The sequence below is a fragment of the Vigna radiata genome, chromosome 7 (genome assembly GCF_000741045.1).
Source record: "Vigna radiata var. radiata cultivar VC1973A chromosome 7, Vradiata_ver6, whole genome shotgun sequence".
NCBI lineage: Eukaryota > Viridiplantae > Streptophyta > Magnoliopsida > Fabales > Fabaceae > Vigna > Vigna radiata.
The window spans coordinates 42,728,499-42,746,851 of record NC_028357.1 but is presented as its reverse complement, the minus strand read 5'-3'; the positions used below and the strand labels follow the sequence as shown (position 1 = coordinate 42,746,851).

The 18,353-nt window shown below is 34.1% G+C and overlaps 2 protein-coding genes across 3 annotated transcripts; one reads left to right on the top strand and one right to left on the bottom strand.

Annotated features, from left to right (window-relative positions):
* Positions 1-2,372: 2,372 nt before the first annotated feature.
* On the top strand, positions 2,373-11,578 carry LOC106768445 (topless-related protein 4). 2 transcript variants are annotated; one of them, XM_014653613.2, is made up of 26 exons: positions 2,373-2,622; positions 2,780-2,918; positions 3,012-3,191; positions 3,286-3,399; positions 3,495-3,653; positions 3,752-3,929; positions 4,022-4,136; positions 4,357-4,472; positions 5,464-5,632; positions 5,757-5,866; positions 5,969-6,038; positions 6,136-6,209; positions 6,358-6,453; positions 6,530-6,625; positions 7,456-7,583; positions 7,675-7,909; positions 7,991-8,155; positions 8,223-8,315; positions 8,397-8,543; positions 8,860-8,970; positions 9,058-9,237; positions 9,723-9,851; positions 10,053-10,148; positions 10,448-10,636; positions 10,775-10,938; positions 11,020-11,578. In XM_014653613.2, exons 2-26 carry the CDS (start codon positions 2,839-2,841, stop codon positions 11,216-11,218), a joined length of 3,393 nt encoding a protein of 1,130 aa, XP_014509099.1. In that variant the 5' UTR covers positions 2,373-2,622; positions 2,780-2,838; the 3' UTR covers positions 11,219-11,578. The 2 variants fall into 2 exon arrangements, with proteins under 2 accessions (XP_014509099.1, XP_014509098.1); XM_014653612.2 differs by having other exon boundaries at positions 2,374-2,622; positions 4,013-4,136.
* A 704-nt stretch (positions 11,579-12,282) lies between these two features.
* On the bottom strand, positions 12,283-17,437 carry LOC106765581 (BRCA1-associated protein). The gene is made up of 11 exons (XM_014650259.2): positions 17,037-17,437; positions 16,853-16,961; positions 16,659-16,773; positions 16,436-16,533; positions 15,068-15,174; positions 14,668-14,923; positions 13,543-13,596; positions 13,080-13,223; positions 12,936-13,000; positions 12,765-12,819; positions 12,283-12,677 (listed from the first exon to the last, which is right to left on the bottom strand). Exons 1-11 carry the CDS (start codon positions 17,309-17,311, stop codon positions 12,522-12,524), a joined length of 1,434 nt encoding a protein of 477 aa, XP_014505745.1. The 5' UTR covers positions 17,312-17,437; the 3' UTR covers positions 12,283-12,521.
* Positions 17,438-18,353: the final 916 nt, after the last annotated feature.

Genomic DNA, 18,353 nt, shown 5'->3' with positions numbered 1-18,353 from the left:
CTTACATTAACTAAAATATATATGTTGCGTACATGTAATATGTATATATATTCATCATGTTATGTATTATATATATATATAATCTATATATCAATAATATAATATACTATGATACATATTATCTCAAAATAATTTACAATGTTTCCTTAATTATGAAATTACTTGTTAAATTATTCATTTTTATAGAATGTTTACTCCTAACCTCACCTCACTACCCAATTTTCTTGCTGGTTATATAAGTAGCTTAAGAACTCTATATTTTTCCTAATCTTTCTCTTACCCCAATTGGTCACCGGAGAGAGAACAGATGTCTAATGCATCAGACTCACCTTCGACACCAACACATATGACTAGTCACAACTGACTGGACCAGGCCAGGGCTGCTCTATGATCAGGGATAGTTTTGTAGCTCTTGACTCCAGGAACAAGGAAACACCACCAAATTAGGATTCAATAGGTGGAAATGGCGGGAAACCTAGAGAGAAGTCAGAGCACTTGAGTTAGGGCAAGGTTCTAGTGAGAGAAAAGGAAGAGCTGAAATATTTTCCTGATTTTTGGCTAAGTCCCTCAAGGCTCAAGTGCCTTGGTTTGATGAGCCTGACTGCCCTTCCTAAGGCCCAATGGCCTTTAAAAATAAGGCTCTTACAAATAATTTGTAACAAGAAATTTACAGGAAATAACTTTCAAATTTATTGTGTAAGAAATTTTTATGGTTCGATACACTTTTATGTCACAGATCATTACTAATATAATACTACTCGTATCAAAAATAAATATTTTTAATATATTAAATTATTACACATTATATATAGATATTTTGTCTTTAATTAATTTATTATTATTCTTTTATTTATATTTTGAGTTAAGTGAATATTTTTTTTTCATTATATACAATATTATATGTGTATTCAATAAAATTAATTAATTTTATATATAATTTTTATTATACTGAAATAGATTAGGTTACATGTCTTAATAGAGTAATTGAATATGTATTAATTTAAAATATTTTAAGAAAATATTTTAAAATCTTGAGATCTTGTTGGAAAATAAGAGTATTTTATATTAATCACTATACAGGCATAATTAATATGTGCTTTTTTAGTGACTTCTTATTATTTTTTTATGATTAAAATAAGGGTCAATAAAATAATAAAAAAAAACAAAGAAAAGGTATAAAGACAATGCGGTTTGCTTGTTATACATAGTTATATGACCTAAGAAAGAAAATAATAAATATTTAATGATAAAAAAGAAAACTATTATTACACTCATTAATATAAATATTGGATAAATACATTAGTTTTTATTCTTATTTTAAATTATTTACTAAAATCGTTTAGAAATAAAGACAGTTTTACACATACATGCAGTTAATTTACTAAATAAAAGCATCACACCAATTCAAAGTCAAATAAATAAATATCATAAAGAGATATAAATATTTACTGTTCAATTAAAGCTAATTAAAACTATAAAATATTTTAATTAAAGAATTTTATGCGTTGATTATGTCATAAACATTAATGTATTCATTAATTTATTTTAGCGTAGAATGTGTGGAAAGTACAAAATAATTTTACGTTATTCTTAATTACAAATTAATACATGATGATAAATTTATTAATTTTTTAAAACATTATCATCTATTTATTATTATTATTATTTTAGTTTTACCTGAACAGTTATAACTGCTTGTTAGTGGCTTGCAAGTGGGTGTGACTGGAGGTGACCTTTTCAAATTAAACGAGTAGATGATAACATGGGACCCACCATACATCAAATAATACTAACTTTACTTTTGCCAATAACGTCTTAATCTTCCTCAACAGGGCAAAAAAAGGTCAAATATTTTTCCTGTATTAATATAACAAATATCTTGCCTTTTTTCAATTAATAAAAAACAAACAAAAATAAATTCCATTTCTTTCTTTTAATAACAAACACTTTCAAAAATCTCTCCCAAATCAGACCACACACACCACCTACCTACACACAAAAACATCCAAATAGAGCAAACTCACCACCCACACAAATATGCCCACAACATAATAAATTTCTTCATTTTCTTTTATTTTTTTATTTTCGAAATTTCAATTATTAAATTAATGTTTAATAAATGACCATTATGGCTCATAGCAAAAATTAGAAAATAGTAATGAATGTTACCGAGGTTGAAAACAGGGCGTGTCCACCCGGAAATAAATCCAAATCTACGACTCTTGATAAGCACATACCATGTAATAGCTGTATAAGCAATTTCGCTTATTAGAGACATGATAAGTACTTTGACTTATCTAACTACTTATAGTTATGATATAATAAAGTCATGATTCCATCTCATCTCGTTCTCGCGCACACGCTATTTAAACTGTCTGATACCATAATTTCGTTGCTCACAACAATTCTTCTCTTCTCTCTTTGTCTATCTCCGTGTTCTCTTCCTTCTTCTTCAAATCCCTAGCCCCCTTTTTCTTGTTCTTGTATAAATACTCAACCAGAAGAGCTCCAACACAAGAAAAGTTAGAGAGAGAAAGTAGAGCGAGAAAAATACTGAAACCCTCCCTCGCCATTCTCGTTCTGCTCCGACCCTCTCGATCTGCGCCAGGGATTCTCTGGCAGGTGAGAGCTCCTTCGCCCTCTCATTTTGTCTCTTCTAGCACGATTTTTCTCTCCAATTTAGAGTTCCTTGTGATTGTGATGTGCTTGTATATACGTATTTTGATGAATTTGTGGGTTTTGATGTATCGTCGGTTTAATTATGTTTTTCGATGTTCAGGTATTGTTGATCTGTTCTGTTCTAGATCTTTCGTGCGGTTTTTTGTTGAAGGCACCGTCATGTCTTCCCTCAGCAGAGAACTTGTTTTTCTCATACTTCAGTTTCTAGATGAAGAGAAATTTAAGGAGACTGTTCACAAGTACGCCAGTTTACGAAAATTTAAATGTTTCAGTCTTCTTAATTTAAATTGTCAATTTATATTTTATATATATGTGAATTTGTGAACGTGAAGATTGGAGCAAGAATCAGGATTTTTCTTCAACATGAGGTATTTTGAGGATATGGTGACGAATGGAGAGTGGGATGAGGTGGAGAAGTACTTGTCTGGTTTTACCAAGGTGGATGACAACAGATACTCCATGAAGATTTTCTTTGAGATACGGAAGCAGAAGTACTTAGAAGCATTGGACAAGTATGTTGTCTGTCGCGTTTAGCTGTGTTATTCTCTTCCAATCTGCTTACTGCTTAGTCATTTTTTTACTTGAATGGGAACAATATTATCGCAGGCAAGATCGAGCAAAAGCTGTTGAGATTTTAGTGAAGGACTTAAAAGTATTTGCTGCATTTAATGAAGAGCTTTTTAAGGAAATCACACAGTTGTTGACTTTGGATAACTTTAGGTATGAAGACGGTCACCCTTGGATTTCTTGCATTTTTACCTGGTTTATAAATGTTTTTTTTCCTGGTTTATAATGTGGGTATTATAATTTTGCAGACATAATGAACAACTATCAAAGTATGGAGATACAAAATCTGCCAGAGGCATAATGCTGGCTGAACTGAAGAAATTAATAGAAGCTAACCCCCTGTTTCGTGATAAACTTCAATTTCCAACCTTAAAGAACTCCAGATTACGGACACTAATTAATCAGAGGTTCTTAAACAACTCGTGTCAATTTAATCAATCCGTTCGGTGATAACTGATGATACTAATTTTTTTTTTTTTTTTTTTTTATTTGTATTGACTTGCAGTTTAAATTGGCAGCATCAACTTTGTAAGAACCCAAGGCCTAACCCTGACATAAAGACCCTTTTTGTGGACCATAGTTGTGGCCAACCAAATGGTGCGCGAGCCCCATCCCCTGTTACCAATCCATTAATGGGCGCTGTCCCAAAGGCTGGAGGTTTCCCACCACTTGGTGCTCATGGTGTAAGTAAAACAACAAGATATGATTCATTTTTGTTTTACTAGTAAAGTCTTTTTTCTATTTCTGACTCGGTATACATCTTTAGCCATTTCAGCCCACGCCAGCCGCTCTTCCGACATCCCTTGCTGGCTGGATGGCAAACCCTTCTCCTGTTCCACACCCTTCAGCTTCTGCTGGACCCATAGGTTTGGCCGCAGCTAATACTGCAGGTAAGTCCATAAGTAACTGTTTTCTTAGTGTTTCTTATAAAACATGGCCAGAGAGTAGACATCAGCTATATATTACAATATCTGGTCAACTATTGACCAGTATATTCACTTATATCACGACGGAGAAAACATATGCAGTATTCAATTGCAGCTAATGTTACATCATAGATAACCAGACTGATTTTCTTTTGTTTTGGATTTCTACTTGTGATAATGCTAGCGGCTATTTTAAAGCGCCCCAGAACCCCTCCTACCAATAACCCAGCTATGGACTATCAAACTGCAGATTCAGATCATGTATTGAAGAGAACAAGACCTTTTGGAATATCAGATGAAGTACAGTAGCTGCTTTCTATTTTCTCTGTTTTATATGTTTAATTTAAAAATGAAAGTTTGGTTCTTATTTATACTCGAGTATTCATTTGTTTCATTGTTGTTTGTGTGCTTGGGCACTTGTTTGTGTCTGTTTTGGTGGTTGAAACTTTACAAGTTTGTGTAACAGGAAGACTTGGCATCACAAATTACCTTGTGGTAGTGTCTGAGTTTGGCACCCTGATCTTAATATACTATCATCATTGCATGTCCTAATTATTGCAAAGCTGCCTGAAATGTGCTTACCGCTAACTCGGTTTAATTGCATCCTCTCTGGGTTTTCTGCCTTAAGTGAAGCTTTGAGGAGACGTATTTAGGCTGTCCTATGTGTATAACCGTTAGGCCAACAGATATATGACCAATGCAGTCCATATAATATTTAGGCTGTTCACCACACCTTTTAAGTAGGTTTTATAGCATTAAGTTAATTGCTAAGTTTAAATTCTAAGATTGTACAAGAGTATTTGCCTTAATTGCAGTCTATTTGGGGACTGCTTAGATATTGATTCTTCAATTACGGAATTGGGAAGGGAATATTTAATCAGCGTTTGCCTGGAAATGTCCTTTGTTTTGTGTTTTCACATGGTCCACTTTTACAACAGAGTTCTATTGACATTTTTTCTTCTAGTTTTCAAAATCCAAAATGTGTTCGAAAATGCTTTTTGGAGAACCATTTGTCATGTTTGTTAGCAGATCGAGAGCACAACTGAATAACAAGTGGTTTTCATCTCTGTCAATATTTTATTCAACAAATAATTAAGTATAGAACAGAGTTTTCCTGTACAGCTTAGGTGATTCATGTAATTTATGTTGCTGTGTTATCTAATGCAGCAACTTGTTTTTCTATTCTGAGTTCTGAGTTTTATCCTCCTTACTCTTTGCAATGAAAAGTCTACCAGCTTATTAGAGTTATAGCTCATTGTATATGATTGGTCTCTGGTAAATGTTTTTCCAGGTCAGTAATCTACCAGTAAATTTGCTTCCGGTTGCATACTCGAGCCAGAGCCATGGTCAGAGCTCTTATTCCTCTGACGACTTGCCCAAGACTGTTGTGATGACTCTCAGCCAAGGTTCAATTGTCAAAAGTATGGATTTCCACCCACTTCAGCAAATTCTACTTCTTGGTAAGCCCCTTTTTGGTGTGTCAGTTTTTCCTGATAATTTCTTCTGTTTCTTTTTGTTGTATGTTGTAATATCCCTTGATTTTATTTTGTGCATATTTGCTTATTAATTTCTGTTGATTGTTAGTTGGAACAAGCATGGGTGATGTCATGGTGTGGGATATAGGCAGCCGTGAAAGGATTGCACATAAAAATTTTAAAGTCTGGGAACTTGGAGCATGCTCTGTAGCTTTACAAGTATGACTCAAAATGAAATTTGTCAATTCTGCATAGTTTTGTATTGTTTTTTGAAGACTGCTTGTTGTGTGGTGATGGCTAATTCCCTGATTTTTTTCATAGGCATCTCTTTCTAATGATTACTCGGCATCAGTCAACCGGGTGGTGTGGAGCCCTGATGGAACACTTTGCAGTATGTTCTAATGCATGTGTTGTGATGTTTGTGTTTTTTTCCTGGAGCACACATTTACTAGGACATAAAGTCTGATTTATCCTCACTGATATTTCAGGTGTTGCTTATTCTAAACATATTGTTCACATATATTCATATCATGGTGGGGATGATCTAAGAAACCACCTGGAGGTTTGTTTTGTCCCTTTGACTCCCATTAAAATTTTTATAAGCTCATTATTTTTCTATTAAATTTCTTTCTGTTCCTGTTTTTGTCCATTCTGTACATTGAGAGCAAAGGACCCGCCACTAATCCGCTTGATAAGTTTTTGTGGTTCAGATTGAAGCTCATACTGGGAGTGTCAATGATCTTGCTTTTTCTTATCCAAACAAACAGCTCTGTGTTGTGACCTGTGGAGAGGATAGGATCATTAAGGTTAGTTAGTTGGTGCATTTTGTAATAGCAATCAATATCAGTAGAAATCGGTTTTAACTATTCAAGAATTTTGCAGGTATGGGATGCTGTTACTGGTGCAAAACAGTATACTTTTGAGGGTCACGAAGCTCCCGTATACTCTGTATGCCCTCATCACAAAGAAAGTATTCAGGTAATAACTTATACAAGTGTGTATGTATGTTTGTATGTGCACATGTCCATTTTTCTAAATTGAGAACTTAGTCAAATGAAAAATTGAAAAAGAAAAAAAAATGTGCAGGGAGCAGTCAGACAAACACACTAAAACAAAAGAGAAATTTTGTAGATACTTTTGAAGTTGTAATCTCGCTCAAATGTGTTCACTGCAAAGGACAAACGTAGTCTTGTGCCTATAATTAGTCAACCTCTGTATATTCACATGTTTGTCTATTAATATTCTAGTTTTCAGAGAGCTTACATGTGGAATATTTCTTATCCGAAGTTATGTCCTTTCAATTTGTTTAAGATGATGTTTGTGCAGTCACAACTCTAGCTCCAGCAGGTTTTTCCTGAAATGTGGAATAGTGAATGTTTTAATTTTTTGGATCTGAAATCAGAATTTGGGGGAGTGGGGATGTATTTAGAAATGGAATTCCTTTTCAAATAAAATGCTTATAATTCAATTTAACGAATTTCCTCTCCAAAATCAACGTTTCCCTGGCTGACAGAGTTCTTTGCCACACCCAAAACAAAAATATGATTTCAAGTTCTATTCAGGTTATATAATTCATAGTATATGTTAGTTCTCTGTGAGCCATACAGTGGTCAACTGGTTTATGCTTGATCAATAATAGCATTACAACATGTACAAATATTTTTTCTGTCTGGAAGACTACTTGTTCTTGTTTTTTCAAATTGTTGTGGCCTTGATAACAAAATACTTCTTTTAATTTGTTTTTATTTATATTTATGTTTTTGAATGTGTTATAAAACTTTCAACTGTATTCTGATATGGCGCTGTAGTTCATCTTCTCAACTGCAACTGATGGAAAAATAAAGGCATGGTTGTATGATAACATGGGTTCTAGGGTTGACTATGATGCACCTGGTCATTCATCTACTACAATGGCATATAGTGCTGATGGAACAAGGTTCAGAGATAATTATTTGCCTTTGCCTCTTATATTTTCAGTTGCACTGTTGATGCATGAAGTAGTTTAATTATTTTATGTCTGTTTGTAGACTGTTCTCATGTGGCACGAATAAAGAAGGAGAATCATATCTAGTGGAATGGAATGAAAGTGAAGGAGCTGTGAAGCGTACATATCATGGTCTTGGGAAGAGATCCGCAGGTGTTGTTCAATTTGATACTACTAAGAATCGGTTCTTGGTTGCTGGTGATGAGTTTATGATCAAATTCTGGGACATGGATAATACAAACTTGTTAACAAGTGTTGATGCGGATGGGGGATTACAGGTAATTACAGGACTAACATTGTGTTTTATTCATTTAGTGATAAATTCATTATTTAATAATACACGCCTTTGAAATATGCAGGCATCTCCCTGTATTAGATTTAACAAGGATGGAATATTGTTGGCTGTCTCCACAAATGACAATGGAGTTAAAATTCTTGCCAATGCGGAAGGAATTAGGCTGCTTCGGACAGTGGAGAATCGTACATTTGATGCTTCTAGAGTTGCTTCTGCGGCTGTTGTGAAGGTAAAGCTATTAATATTTAGTTAATCTTCTGCAAGCATATCCTTCTGAATCCTTCATGTTAATTCAGGCACCTACTATTGGAGCTTTTCCTTCTACCAATGTAACTGTTGGAACAAGCCTTGCCGAGAGAGCTCCTCCTGTAGCAGCAATGGTTGGGATTGTGAGTTTTTTCACCCATAACTCAGTTAATGAACGAGGATTCTTTTTCTCTTGTTTAATATTATTCTATTTTTCTTTGTAGAATAATGATACACGAAGTTTAGCTGATGTGAAACCAAGAATTGTTGATGAAGCTGTGGATAAATCTAAGATATGGAAGCTGACAGAAATTAATGAACCGTCACAGTGCCGCTCCCTGAAACTTCCTGATAGTTTGTCATCAATGAGGGTATTGTTAGACATACTAGAATCATATATGTTATATTTTTTGGGGGCATGTGAAGGCAATGCATAAACTTGTATTGTATTATCACCGATGAATTCATCATCCACTTCCCTATTGAATCACAAAATATCAGCAAAATAAATATATTATTCGATATCTTGCCTATATAGGTTTTCTGTTTGCATGTTGTGTTCAATGTTTTAGTGGGGATATTGTCCTCATCCTTTTTTTTATTCTTTTAGGTTGCATATTTCTAATTACAAGTTTATAATAATTGTTCAACTGGTTATACATTTAATATTTTTTAATATTGTTTCAGGTTTCTAGGTTAATTTATACAAATCAGGGGGTTGCAATTTTGGCCTTGGCAACAAATGCTGTTCACAAGCTTTGGAAATGGCAGAGAAATGAGCGGAATCCTTCCGGGAAGGTAATTAGCATCTATTATTCTTGTTTGTGATTACATTTCAACGTGTTAATGTCCATAAGATTGTTAAAACATGTATTTCTTATTTAGGCATCTGCAAACATTCTACCACAACTATGGCAACCATCTAGTGGAATGTTGATGACTAATGATATAAGTGATACTAACCCAGAGGATGCTGTGTCATGCTTTGCGCTGTCAAAGAATGACTCATATGTTCTGTCTGCTTCAGGGGGGAAAATTTCCCTGTTTAATATGATGACCTTTAAGGTATGTAGCTTTCATTTTGGATGTTCTTATATTATACTTCCTCCACTCTTATTTATAAGATTCAACTACCTAATTCATCATAATCAAGGAAAGTGGTTAATTTAGTTGATATCAATAATTCTGTCCTATATATATATAATTTCTTTTTTCAACAATAGTCCACTCTTAACTGTCTGCCAACCACTTGACTACTTCAGTTGGGTTATAAAGTAGTTTGGAGCCTAATATGTCTTCTTACTCCTTGCTTCTACTTTTGTATGGCTGTGTTCGAGAGACAGCATAGTGGTGCTTATGTTTTTAGTAGTCCCTATCCTTTGACCTTTTAGCAATATTGCCAAAATGGACAGACTATAATCTATTCCAGTATTTCGGCAAGCATCCTTTTGATGGTTTATTTTAGCATTCCCTGACCGTTGCTTCTTTCTTTAATTTTTGTTGCAATTGTATATTGCGGTCACATTAATTTCTGTGAATATCAACTACAGACAATGACAACTTTCATGCCGCCTCCACCAGCTGCTACATTTCTTGCATTTCATCCTCAAGACAACAATATTATTGCCATTGGCATGGATGACTCTTCCATACAAATATATAATGTTCGAGTGGATGAGGTATTATTCTGTTCATGATCGAGATTAGAGCTGTTGGTTAAGTTTCATAATTTAGTGATTTTTAAAAATCGATATTAGCCTCTTCTTCCCCCCTCCCTCCTAAACTCTGCCTAAAGATATCAGTTTTAGTTTCATTCATTGTGGGTATTTTAAAAAAATTGGCACTTACCTTTTTTCTTGTTTAATTTTGTTTCCATGTAGGTCAAAACCAAGCTAAAAGGTCATCAGAAGAGAATCACCGGTCTTGCCTTTTCTCACGTTCTCAATGTGCTTGTATCATCCGGAGCTGATTCTCAGGTAAGGAATTTAAGTTTTAGCTGTTTTGTCAGTAGATACTAATAGCTGAAGCGGCCTTCATGGAAGAAAGGGCTTTTTGTTTTCCGTAGCTGCCAGAAATGTTTGCTATGTGTCTTCTCTGTTCCACTGCAGTCATTTGCTATTTTTTTTTTCTTTTTTATTAATAGGAATTCTAAAGGTATATGACTGGGTGAAAGAGACTTCTTATAGTGACTGCTTTTGGAAGAATGTTGAAAATCATTTAAGTTATATTGAATAGAAATCATTAAGGCGTTCACTTATTTTCTTTATGTCAACAGTTGTGTGTTTGGAGCACAGATGGATGGGAAAAACAAGCAAGTAGGTTCCTACAGATGCCCAGTGGGCGACCTCCAGCACCTCTTGCAGATACTCGGGTCCAATTTCATCAAGACCAGACACATTTACTGGCTGTTCATGAAACTCAAATAGCCTTATACGAGGCACCAAAGTTGGAATGTATAAAGCAGGTGTGCGCTACTTATATATAATATATGTTGTATGCTTATTTAATTATTAGCTCTATTTGGCTTTCTTCATTTCAACGTGATCTCTGTTAGTTTAATAACATTGTGCTTCGTTTTTTTTTTTTTTTTCTGTATGATTAGTTTTCGTCGCGGGAAAATAATCCAATCACACATGCAACATACTCGTGCGATAGTCAGTCAATATATGTAAGCTTTGAGGATGGAAGTGTTGGCATTCTTACTGTCCCGGCGCTCAGATTAAGATGTAGAATTAGTCAAACTGCTTATCTCCATCCCAACCCAAGGTGCGTTTTATTATGAATTGCAATGAAAGATCTGTTATTGATATTTGATTTTCTGATACCTGATAAAATTCTTTTTGACAGCTTGAGAGTGTATCCAGTTGTGATTGCTGCACATCCCTCTGAACCAAATCAATTTGCTTTAGGACTTACGGATGGGGGAGTACATGTACTTGAACCCCTAGAGACAGAAGCAAAATGGGGTACTCCACCTCCAAACGAGAACGGTGCTGGTCCTAGCACTACTTCAGGTGCGGCTGCTTCAGAGCAACCCCAAAGATGATGGACGGACATTAAGATGATGATGATGATGTAGTACTTTCTTCTCTAAAAGGACCTTTGAGTGTGTGTTTGGTTGCATATGATCCCGCTCCCTGGTGCCTCTATTCGGGTTTGCAAAGGGAAGCTGCGGAACCTAGGTGTTTGTTTGTAGGTTAGGACAAATCAATTGAACCAATCACCTTTCCTAACCAATTTATGCTCCTGGGATAGGCATTGGCACTGGCAGACACATAGGATTACTGGCGTAAATTCGGCTGGGGTGTTGCAGAGTGGAGGGTCATTCTTATTATTTTTTTTCCTTTGGTCCTACCTTTCTTTGTGTAGTATTTTTTTTAATATATATATATATATATATAATATATATATAGTGAACTAGTTATAGTTTTTTTTTTTTCCAGCTAAAGTAACCTATTGTTATATTCAGTTTTACTTTTTCCTTCTATGCAAAGATTCTTTTAGAACCATCCTTATGAGTTGGTTGAATGTTTCAGGCAACCATGGCTTCATTAATGGATTTTCGTTTATGGTTCATTCAGATTTAGCAATAACAATTATCAGAATTCAGATGACTACTACGGTAAAGAGGGGCGCCCTCTTTAATCAAATATGGATGAAATTACATTAAAAAAGAAAATTAAAGGAAGAAATTCACGTTGAGTTCCTCTGTTCGTGCATTTTCTTTTGCTTTCTATTTTCATGTTTTCTTCTATCTTCTTTGTTCCCTTTTGTTTGTTTATCTTTCTACATTCCATGAGGGATTTATAATAATTTTACACAACAATATCGAATTTGCTAAAAATAATTTGCAAAAGTATTGAACTACTAACCTTTCCATTTATGCTCTAAATGAATATCATAAATTTACTATTTGCTTTAAACGAACACTATTCTCGTTGTGAAGTGTAGAGACTAAAGAACGATGGAGATGGAAATGGAGGGAATTCAATCATTGTCAAGAGCAGAACTATCCCTTGCCACTTTAACGGAAAGTATACGAGGGTTAAAATTTATGAAGACTTAGAAATAATATCTGATTCGTTAAATATGGAGTAAAGGTTCATATCATTCGTGTATCTTTATGAATTTAACTCGGTAAAAAAAAAATCAGGCTGGTATTTGCTTAGAACTTCGAAATTCGTTGAATAAACTGTTGACAACGTCTAAAACATGCAAACAACCATCCAAGGCCATGAATTGGTTCTACTTCTATATACCATCAAAAGATTTTGAGTACTGCCGTCTTTCTATTCCTAAAAACAAGATCCATAAGTTCGAACGAACTAGTCTTCTGGTTTAGGTTGCAACTAATTCCGCCTTCGACCAGACTTTTTATTTCTCTTTTTGTGACCTGGAGAAGACTCATAAGCCACAGGTAGGACTGTTCCATCCTTGATTCCATTTGAATCTGACATTTTATCAATTGTTTTTTGCGCTTCCAGAAAGATCTTGATATCTCTAATCTGTATATCATATTTAATTCAACGCGTCAAAGAACAATATCTTTGGAGAATTTCCGTACGAAGAATCATTATAGCTAATTGTAATACCTGTTCCTCCAAATCAATTATCCTCTCATTCATCGCTTTAGTTGATGCAGCTTCCCTACAAGATAATATATTTAGACAGGTATCAGAATGAAGTGTTGGTGAAGTGAAAATGTATTGTTTACTGCTAGAGTACAAATTTAAACTATATGAAAAATATAAATGCAGATATACCTCTCTTCAGCCTCTTTAACTTTCTTTCGCCAAATCTCTTGATTTTTTATGAGTTTCTGATTGACCTAAGGTCAGAAAGAATAGCTAAATAGCTTGAATTTAAGTAAATAACATACCAAATGCAATGTAGAACAAAGAACTTACCTCAGCAATGGCATTTCTTTCTTCTGTCCACTTTTCCAGTTCATTTTGGATATCTTGCATTTCAGAAGCTGCAGCTTTCTCCACTGCTTCAGTCATGGAACTTTCCATTTTACTTCTTGCCTCTACTAGTAAAGATTCATAATACTGAAACGAATAAAGTATTAACATTACTAAACACCACCACCAGTATTATTTCATCAAAGACCAACAACATATGGAGAGTATCAATAGCAATTGTGCCAAAGCCATTCATCATAAGACAAAGCAACCAGCCTCAGTGTTCCTAATCCCAACCCACACGAATAGTAAGTTCATTACCCTCCAATGACACTCCAAGAACATGTAAGTTCAGACAAAGTTGAAGTCATAAATAATAATATACAGTTCTGTACATCCAATTCAAAGACTCCTTTTTATTCATATTTCTCAAAGAAAGAAATTTAAGGAAAAAATGTTAACTCACTTGTCTTTGTGTCTCCAACTGAGACGTAAGAAGACGGTTGTATTCATCCACAATCTGTTCTCATATTTAAAAATCAATTAGTGACCATGCAGGACAGTGAAAGTGAAAAATTAAGAGTAAGATGCTAACAGCAAGGGACAAGATACATCACGTACCACATACTAAACAACAAGCTGTTGAGATGTGGGATCATTAAATGATTTTATAACTTTCATACAATTTGCCTTTTAAAATTTCTTCCACATAATCTATTCCAATTAATTATTTGAGCCTATGTCTATAAGATAGTATTTGCACCAAGGGCTATGTTCAATGGGTGTCTAGTGGTAGTCATATGAAAGTATACCAGAGATGTCTAATTTTGCTATTTCAGGTTAATTTGTCGAAGCAGGTTTTAGCATAAATAAAGATGATGGTATACCCACCTGCTAATTCTACCCATATACTTTTATGAAGTGTTGAATGCAAAAATGAACACAGTTGATGCTTCGGGAAAATAAAAATTATTGGATATTTTTTTCCTTTTAGAATGTAGGAGCATTAGTAGTGAGAGAAAATGTAGGAGGACAAGGTTATCAAACTCGCGAGTTTACGTAAACTCGTGAGAGTCGATTAAACTCGACTCGTACACTCGACTCGTAAACTCGTAAGAGTTTACTTCAGATGAAAAATACTATATAAATAATATCTTAATTCAAATAAGTTTACAAAATTATATAACTTTAAATAAATAAAATTTATAGATATATAGTTCATAAAAATAAATATTGTAAAACATAAATACTTGGATTATTGTCATTAATTTTGATGCATTTCATTAAATATATAATAAAAAAAAGACAATATAACCTTGTTTTTCTTAATTTTTCTCCCTTTCAAGCTCGTAGAATCGCTCCAAACTCGCGATTCTATAAGATCCTACCGATTTCACAATTAATTCTACAGAGTTTACGCAAAAAAGAGTTTACTTCCGAGTTAACTCGGAAGCCATGTCTGGGAACATAAACTCGTAAGAGTTTAAGAGTTAACTTGAGAGTTTGATAACCATGTAGGAGGATATAATATTCATGAATAGAAGACAAAACGAAATACAAGAGTTCCGTGTATGACATAAGAGAAACATACTGTTTCAACTTTGCTGTTGAAAAGGGCCCCGTTAATTCCTAAATCTTCAGGACATTCACACGTATCACAATCTCCTTCCAGTGACATACAGCGAAAATTCGTCTCCTCCAACTTGCCATCAATTTTAGATTGGTTCTGGTTCAATCGGTGTACATAGCTGTCACCCACATAATCCCAAATTTGTTGTGTTTTAAAATCAAGAGAATAGCAATGCTGAGTATCTTTCCAATGCTGAATAGCATGCCCTTCTTTATATCTAGATAAAAAAGAAAATTCAGCGTTAAAGTCTTCCCCGACAAAACAAAAGTATGACATATCAGGTTCAATGAATTGTGAATTGCTTAATTAGGGGCTTTCATACACAAGTTATCAGTTAAAATATAAGAAATGTAATGTTTACCTTCCACATCCAACAAACCCACAAATCATACAAACCCAAAGATCATCTATAGTTCCACAAATGAAACAATTTGGTTTCTCATCCTGTTGCTGACAGAATTGACAAACCTAAAATATAAACAGCAAAGGCTCTTTAGAATAGAATTCTTCATCAATAAGGCAATCCTTTCAACTGTGCTCCAAATAAAAGCACAGCTTTCATGTGACTTTTGGTGCAGGAAATTACAGCATAATGAACATGACATAAAACAATATACAATTCAAAAGCAGGGTGGTACTTAAAATTAAAAGCAAAAACAAGAAATAAAAACAGAAATTATTTTCTCAAAGTGAACAAATCATAAGGATTTGTCTTCACTAATGTGAGATAGTGAAGTGCACTTCAGACAAAAGAGTGAGAAGTTATGATTGTTGATAGAAAAATTCATGCATATGTATGCTTAATTATAGAGTTCAAAATCTAATATTTTAGTTTCCCATAGGCATAACTCTTCGACCATCTACTTCCTCATTTTTAAGAAATCAAAACGAACAATAAACTCCGGATTCTTAATATCCTGAATGTGCATCAATAAGAGTCTACACTACAGTCCATCTCGATGCAAGAATTTGAGAAGACGAGATCAAAACATTTTTTCTATAAGTTTCCGCCCACCTCACACTATTCATTTGGGACTTAGTGTGAAATCCAGATATATCATGATGATAACTGATGAGATATCTAACCAAATTTACAAGATACTTTTAACTCGAAAGACAACCCATCAAGCATATTATGTTACAGAATAAGGAGCTTATGACAACCTGTTATCTGTACACTGAACAGATATGAGAAGAAGAGAAGATAAGTGAGAGGGTCTATATGTCTTTCCCTAGTTAAAAAGCTGAAGCACTCTTTAAAAGAACATGTGGGATTCATGGCTAAAAACTTCCTCGCTTGGATGCAAAAGTATGCGTGGTAATCGTCCTCACAAAGTCATATCAATTATGTTGTGTAAAACAACATAAGAAAAGCAAATTTTTTCTCCTTTTCCTATTTTACTCTATTTTACTCTATTTCTCTCAAACCAAACTGTACTTTTTCTCTATCTCTTATTTACTTCTCTTTCTTTCTCTTCTTACCTACTTGGTTTCACTTCATCTATTTCATCCCGCTCTACCAAACACACTGGTAATTAACCTCCAGATTGTTTCATAGTTAGCCTATACAACCCAAAAACAACTTTTCCAACATGAATGGAGCCTCTCATCAAGTCTAGAGTTGATTTTAAACCAACACGTTAAGAATTTAGAATCACCTACGCCAAGAAAAACCAGAAGTGTAACGAAACGTGGAAAAATGATTTAAAGGTATGAACAACGTAAATACCTGGCAAGACAAGTACGTCCATTTGGAGACACATGGGCATTGAAATGAGTGATCACAAAGTGTTGTCATTATTCCACTTGTATCAGGGTCCAACCTCTCTAGCGTTAAAGTAGAAGTAAAATACATAAACCCATAACCAATTCCTCACATCATTGCCAGGGACAAAGAGAAAACAGAGAGAGAGAGAGAGAGAGAGAGAGAGAGAGAGAGTCTCTAAACTCACCAAGACAAACTGGGCAAGTTGGTATTTCCGTACAACCAGGAGGAGGAGTCCCAGCGACTTCTGCATACTCCGAATACTCCACGGATTGCAAAAACAAAATATGGCACACCTCTGCCTAAAACTTGATTATCATTTGAAAGTTCGGAAACAGAAAACAAAATTGAAATGAGAAAAGGTTATCAAGATTAATTCACCTCGGCGGGAGAAAATTTCCTGCCATTGAAATAGCTGTAAAATTCATCGGCGGCGAACTGATCGGCAAACTTTATCAACACGCTATAGCGATCTTCCGTGCCGTCGTTCCTGCATGAAACAAGAAAATGAATGGTTAGTTAGGGTTTGCACGAAAGGGAGGGAGAGAGTGGAAATGAAGGGAACCTGATGAAGAGAAGGTGGTAAAAGTTGTCGAGGTGGGGCCCGCAGAAGGGGATGAAGTCGTGGAAGGAGAGGTAGTTGGGGACGGCGAGGATGAAAAGGAGAGTGGAGGGGGAGGTTTGGGTTGGGAGGGAGGAGCGGGGAGAGGTTCGGAACAAGTGGAGTGCGCCTCTGCGTTCGCTGAATTTAGGGTTGTTGGATTGGGAATGGGATCGGAAGATGGTTTGGGGATCGAGAGGGTGGTCGGCGTCCACTGAGTGGACGCGGAGCAAAAACATGACTCGCCGGAATTCTAAACTTCAACGGCGGGTCTGTTACTGTGCACTGATGTGAAGATTACTTTTCAGATTACAATCTGAAAAACGAAGATTAATTGAAAAGGAACTCTCATTAATTTCTATCTTTTAATTTATATTTTTTTTTTCTTTTAAAGATTTATATATTTGTTTTGAAAGGATCTTAACACAATGGACGTTTACTTTGATCGCACGTCCCACAGGCTTTCCCATGCCCAATTAGATGCTATCATTTTTCTTATAGCGTAAGATATGTGATTAAATAAAATCATTATCCTTATACAAATGCCTCCACAAATTTTTAATTTTAAACTAATCATTTTATAAATAATATTTCTATCCGTTTAAATATTAAATAAACATTTCAAACGTCAGTACAATATGTTAAAAATTAATCAATGTTATATATATAACTAGGTTTTAGAGTTAAGAAATTGAATTAAACTAATGAAATAAGTTATATGCAGATATTTTGCAAAAAGTGGAGGATCCCACAGCAAAAATACATGTAAAGGAAAAGATATTTTAATTCTTTACTATTTCAAAAACAAAAATAAAGTGTTTACTATACTTTTCATCCGTTGAGTGCATAACAACGTCAGCACGACCCGTTTCGCCGACACCCTCCTATCATTAGACAATTTAATTAGAATATATAAAGTTTATAAAGTTGTATGTAACTATATAAGTAAGTACTTTAAGATAATAATAACGAAAATTAATAAAAACAATCTTTAATAAACTTAAATTTCATGACGCAAACCTTTTATATATTCATTTAAAAATATTTTAAAATTAGTGAATATATTAAATATCGACAAATATTTAATATATATATTTTATGAATTTTTAAAACAAGATCTAAATAAAATGATAATATAAATTATATTAAATACAAATTAAAAATTTAATTAAATTTAATTTAATAAAATATAAATTAAATTTAACTTAATAAAATACAAATTAAATTTTATTTTAATTTTTTTACAAGTAATAAATAACTACAAATTAGTAATAATATGAT

Coding starts and splice junctions, on each gene's coding strand:
- LOC106768445 (XM_014653612.2), top strand. CDS start 2,839: ATGTCTTCCCTCAGCAGAGAACTTGTTTTTCTCATACTTCAGTTTCTA. Junction 2,919..3,011: donor TTTAAGGAGACTGTTCACAA/GTACGCCAGTTT, acceptor GTGAACGTGAAG/ATTGGAGCAAGAATCAGGAT. Junction 10,939..11,019: donor TATCTCCATCCCAACCCAAG/GTGCGTTTTATT, acceptor TCTTTTTGACAG/CTTGAGAGTGTATCCAGTTG.
- LOC106765581 (XM_014650259.2), bottom strand. CDS start 17,311: ATGTTTTTGCTCCGCGTCCACTCAGTGGACGCCGACCACCCTCTCGAT. Junction 16,962..17,036: donor TACCACCTTCTCTTCATCAG/GTTCCCTTCATT, acceptor TGTTTCATGCAG/GAACGACGGCACGGAAGATC. Junction 13,001..13,079: donor AAAGAAATGCCATTGCTGAG/GTAAGTTCTTTG, acceptor TTCTGACCTTAG/GTCAATCAGAAACTCATAAA.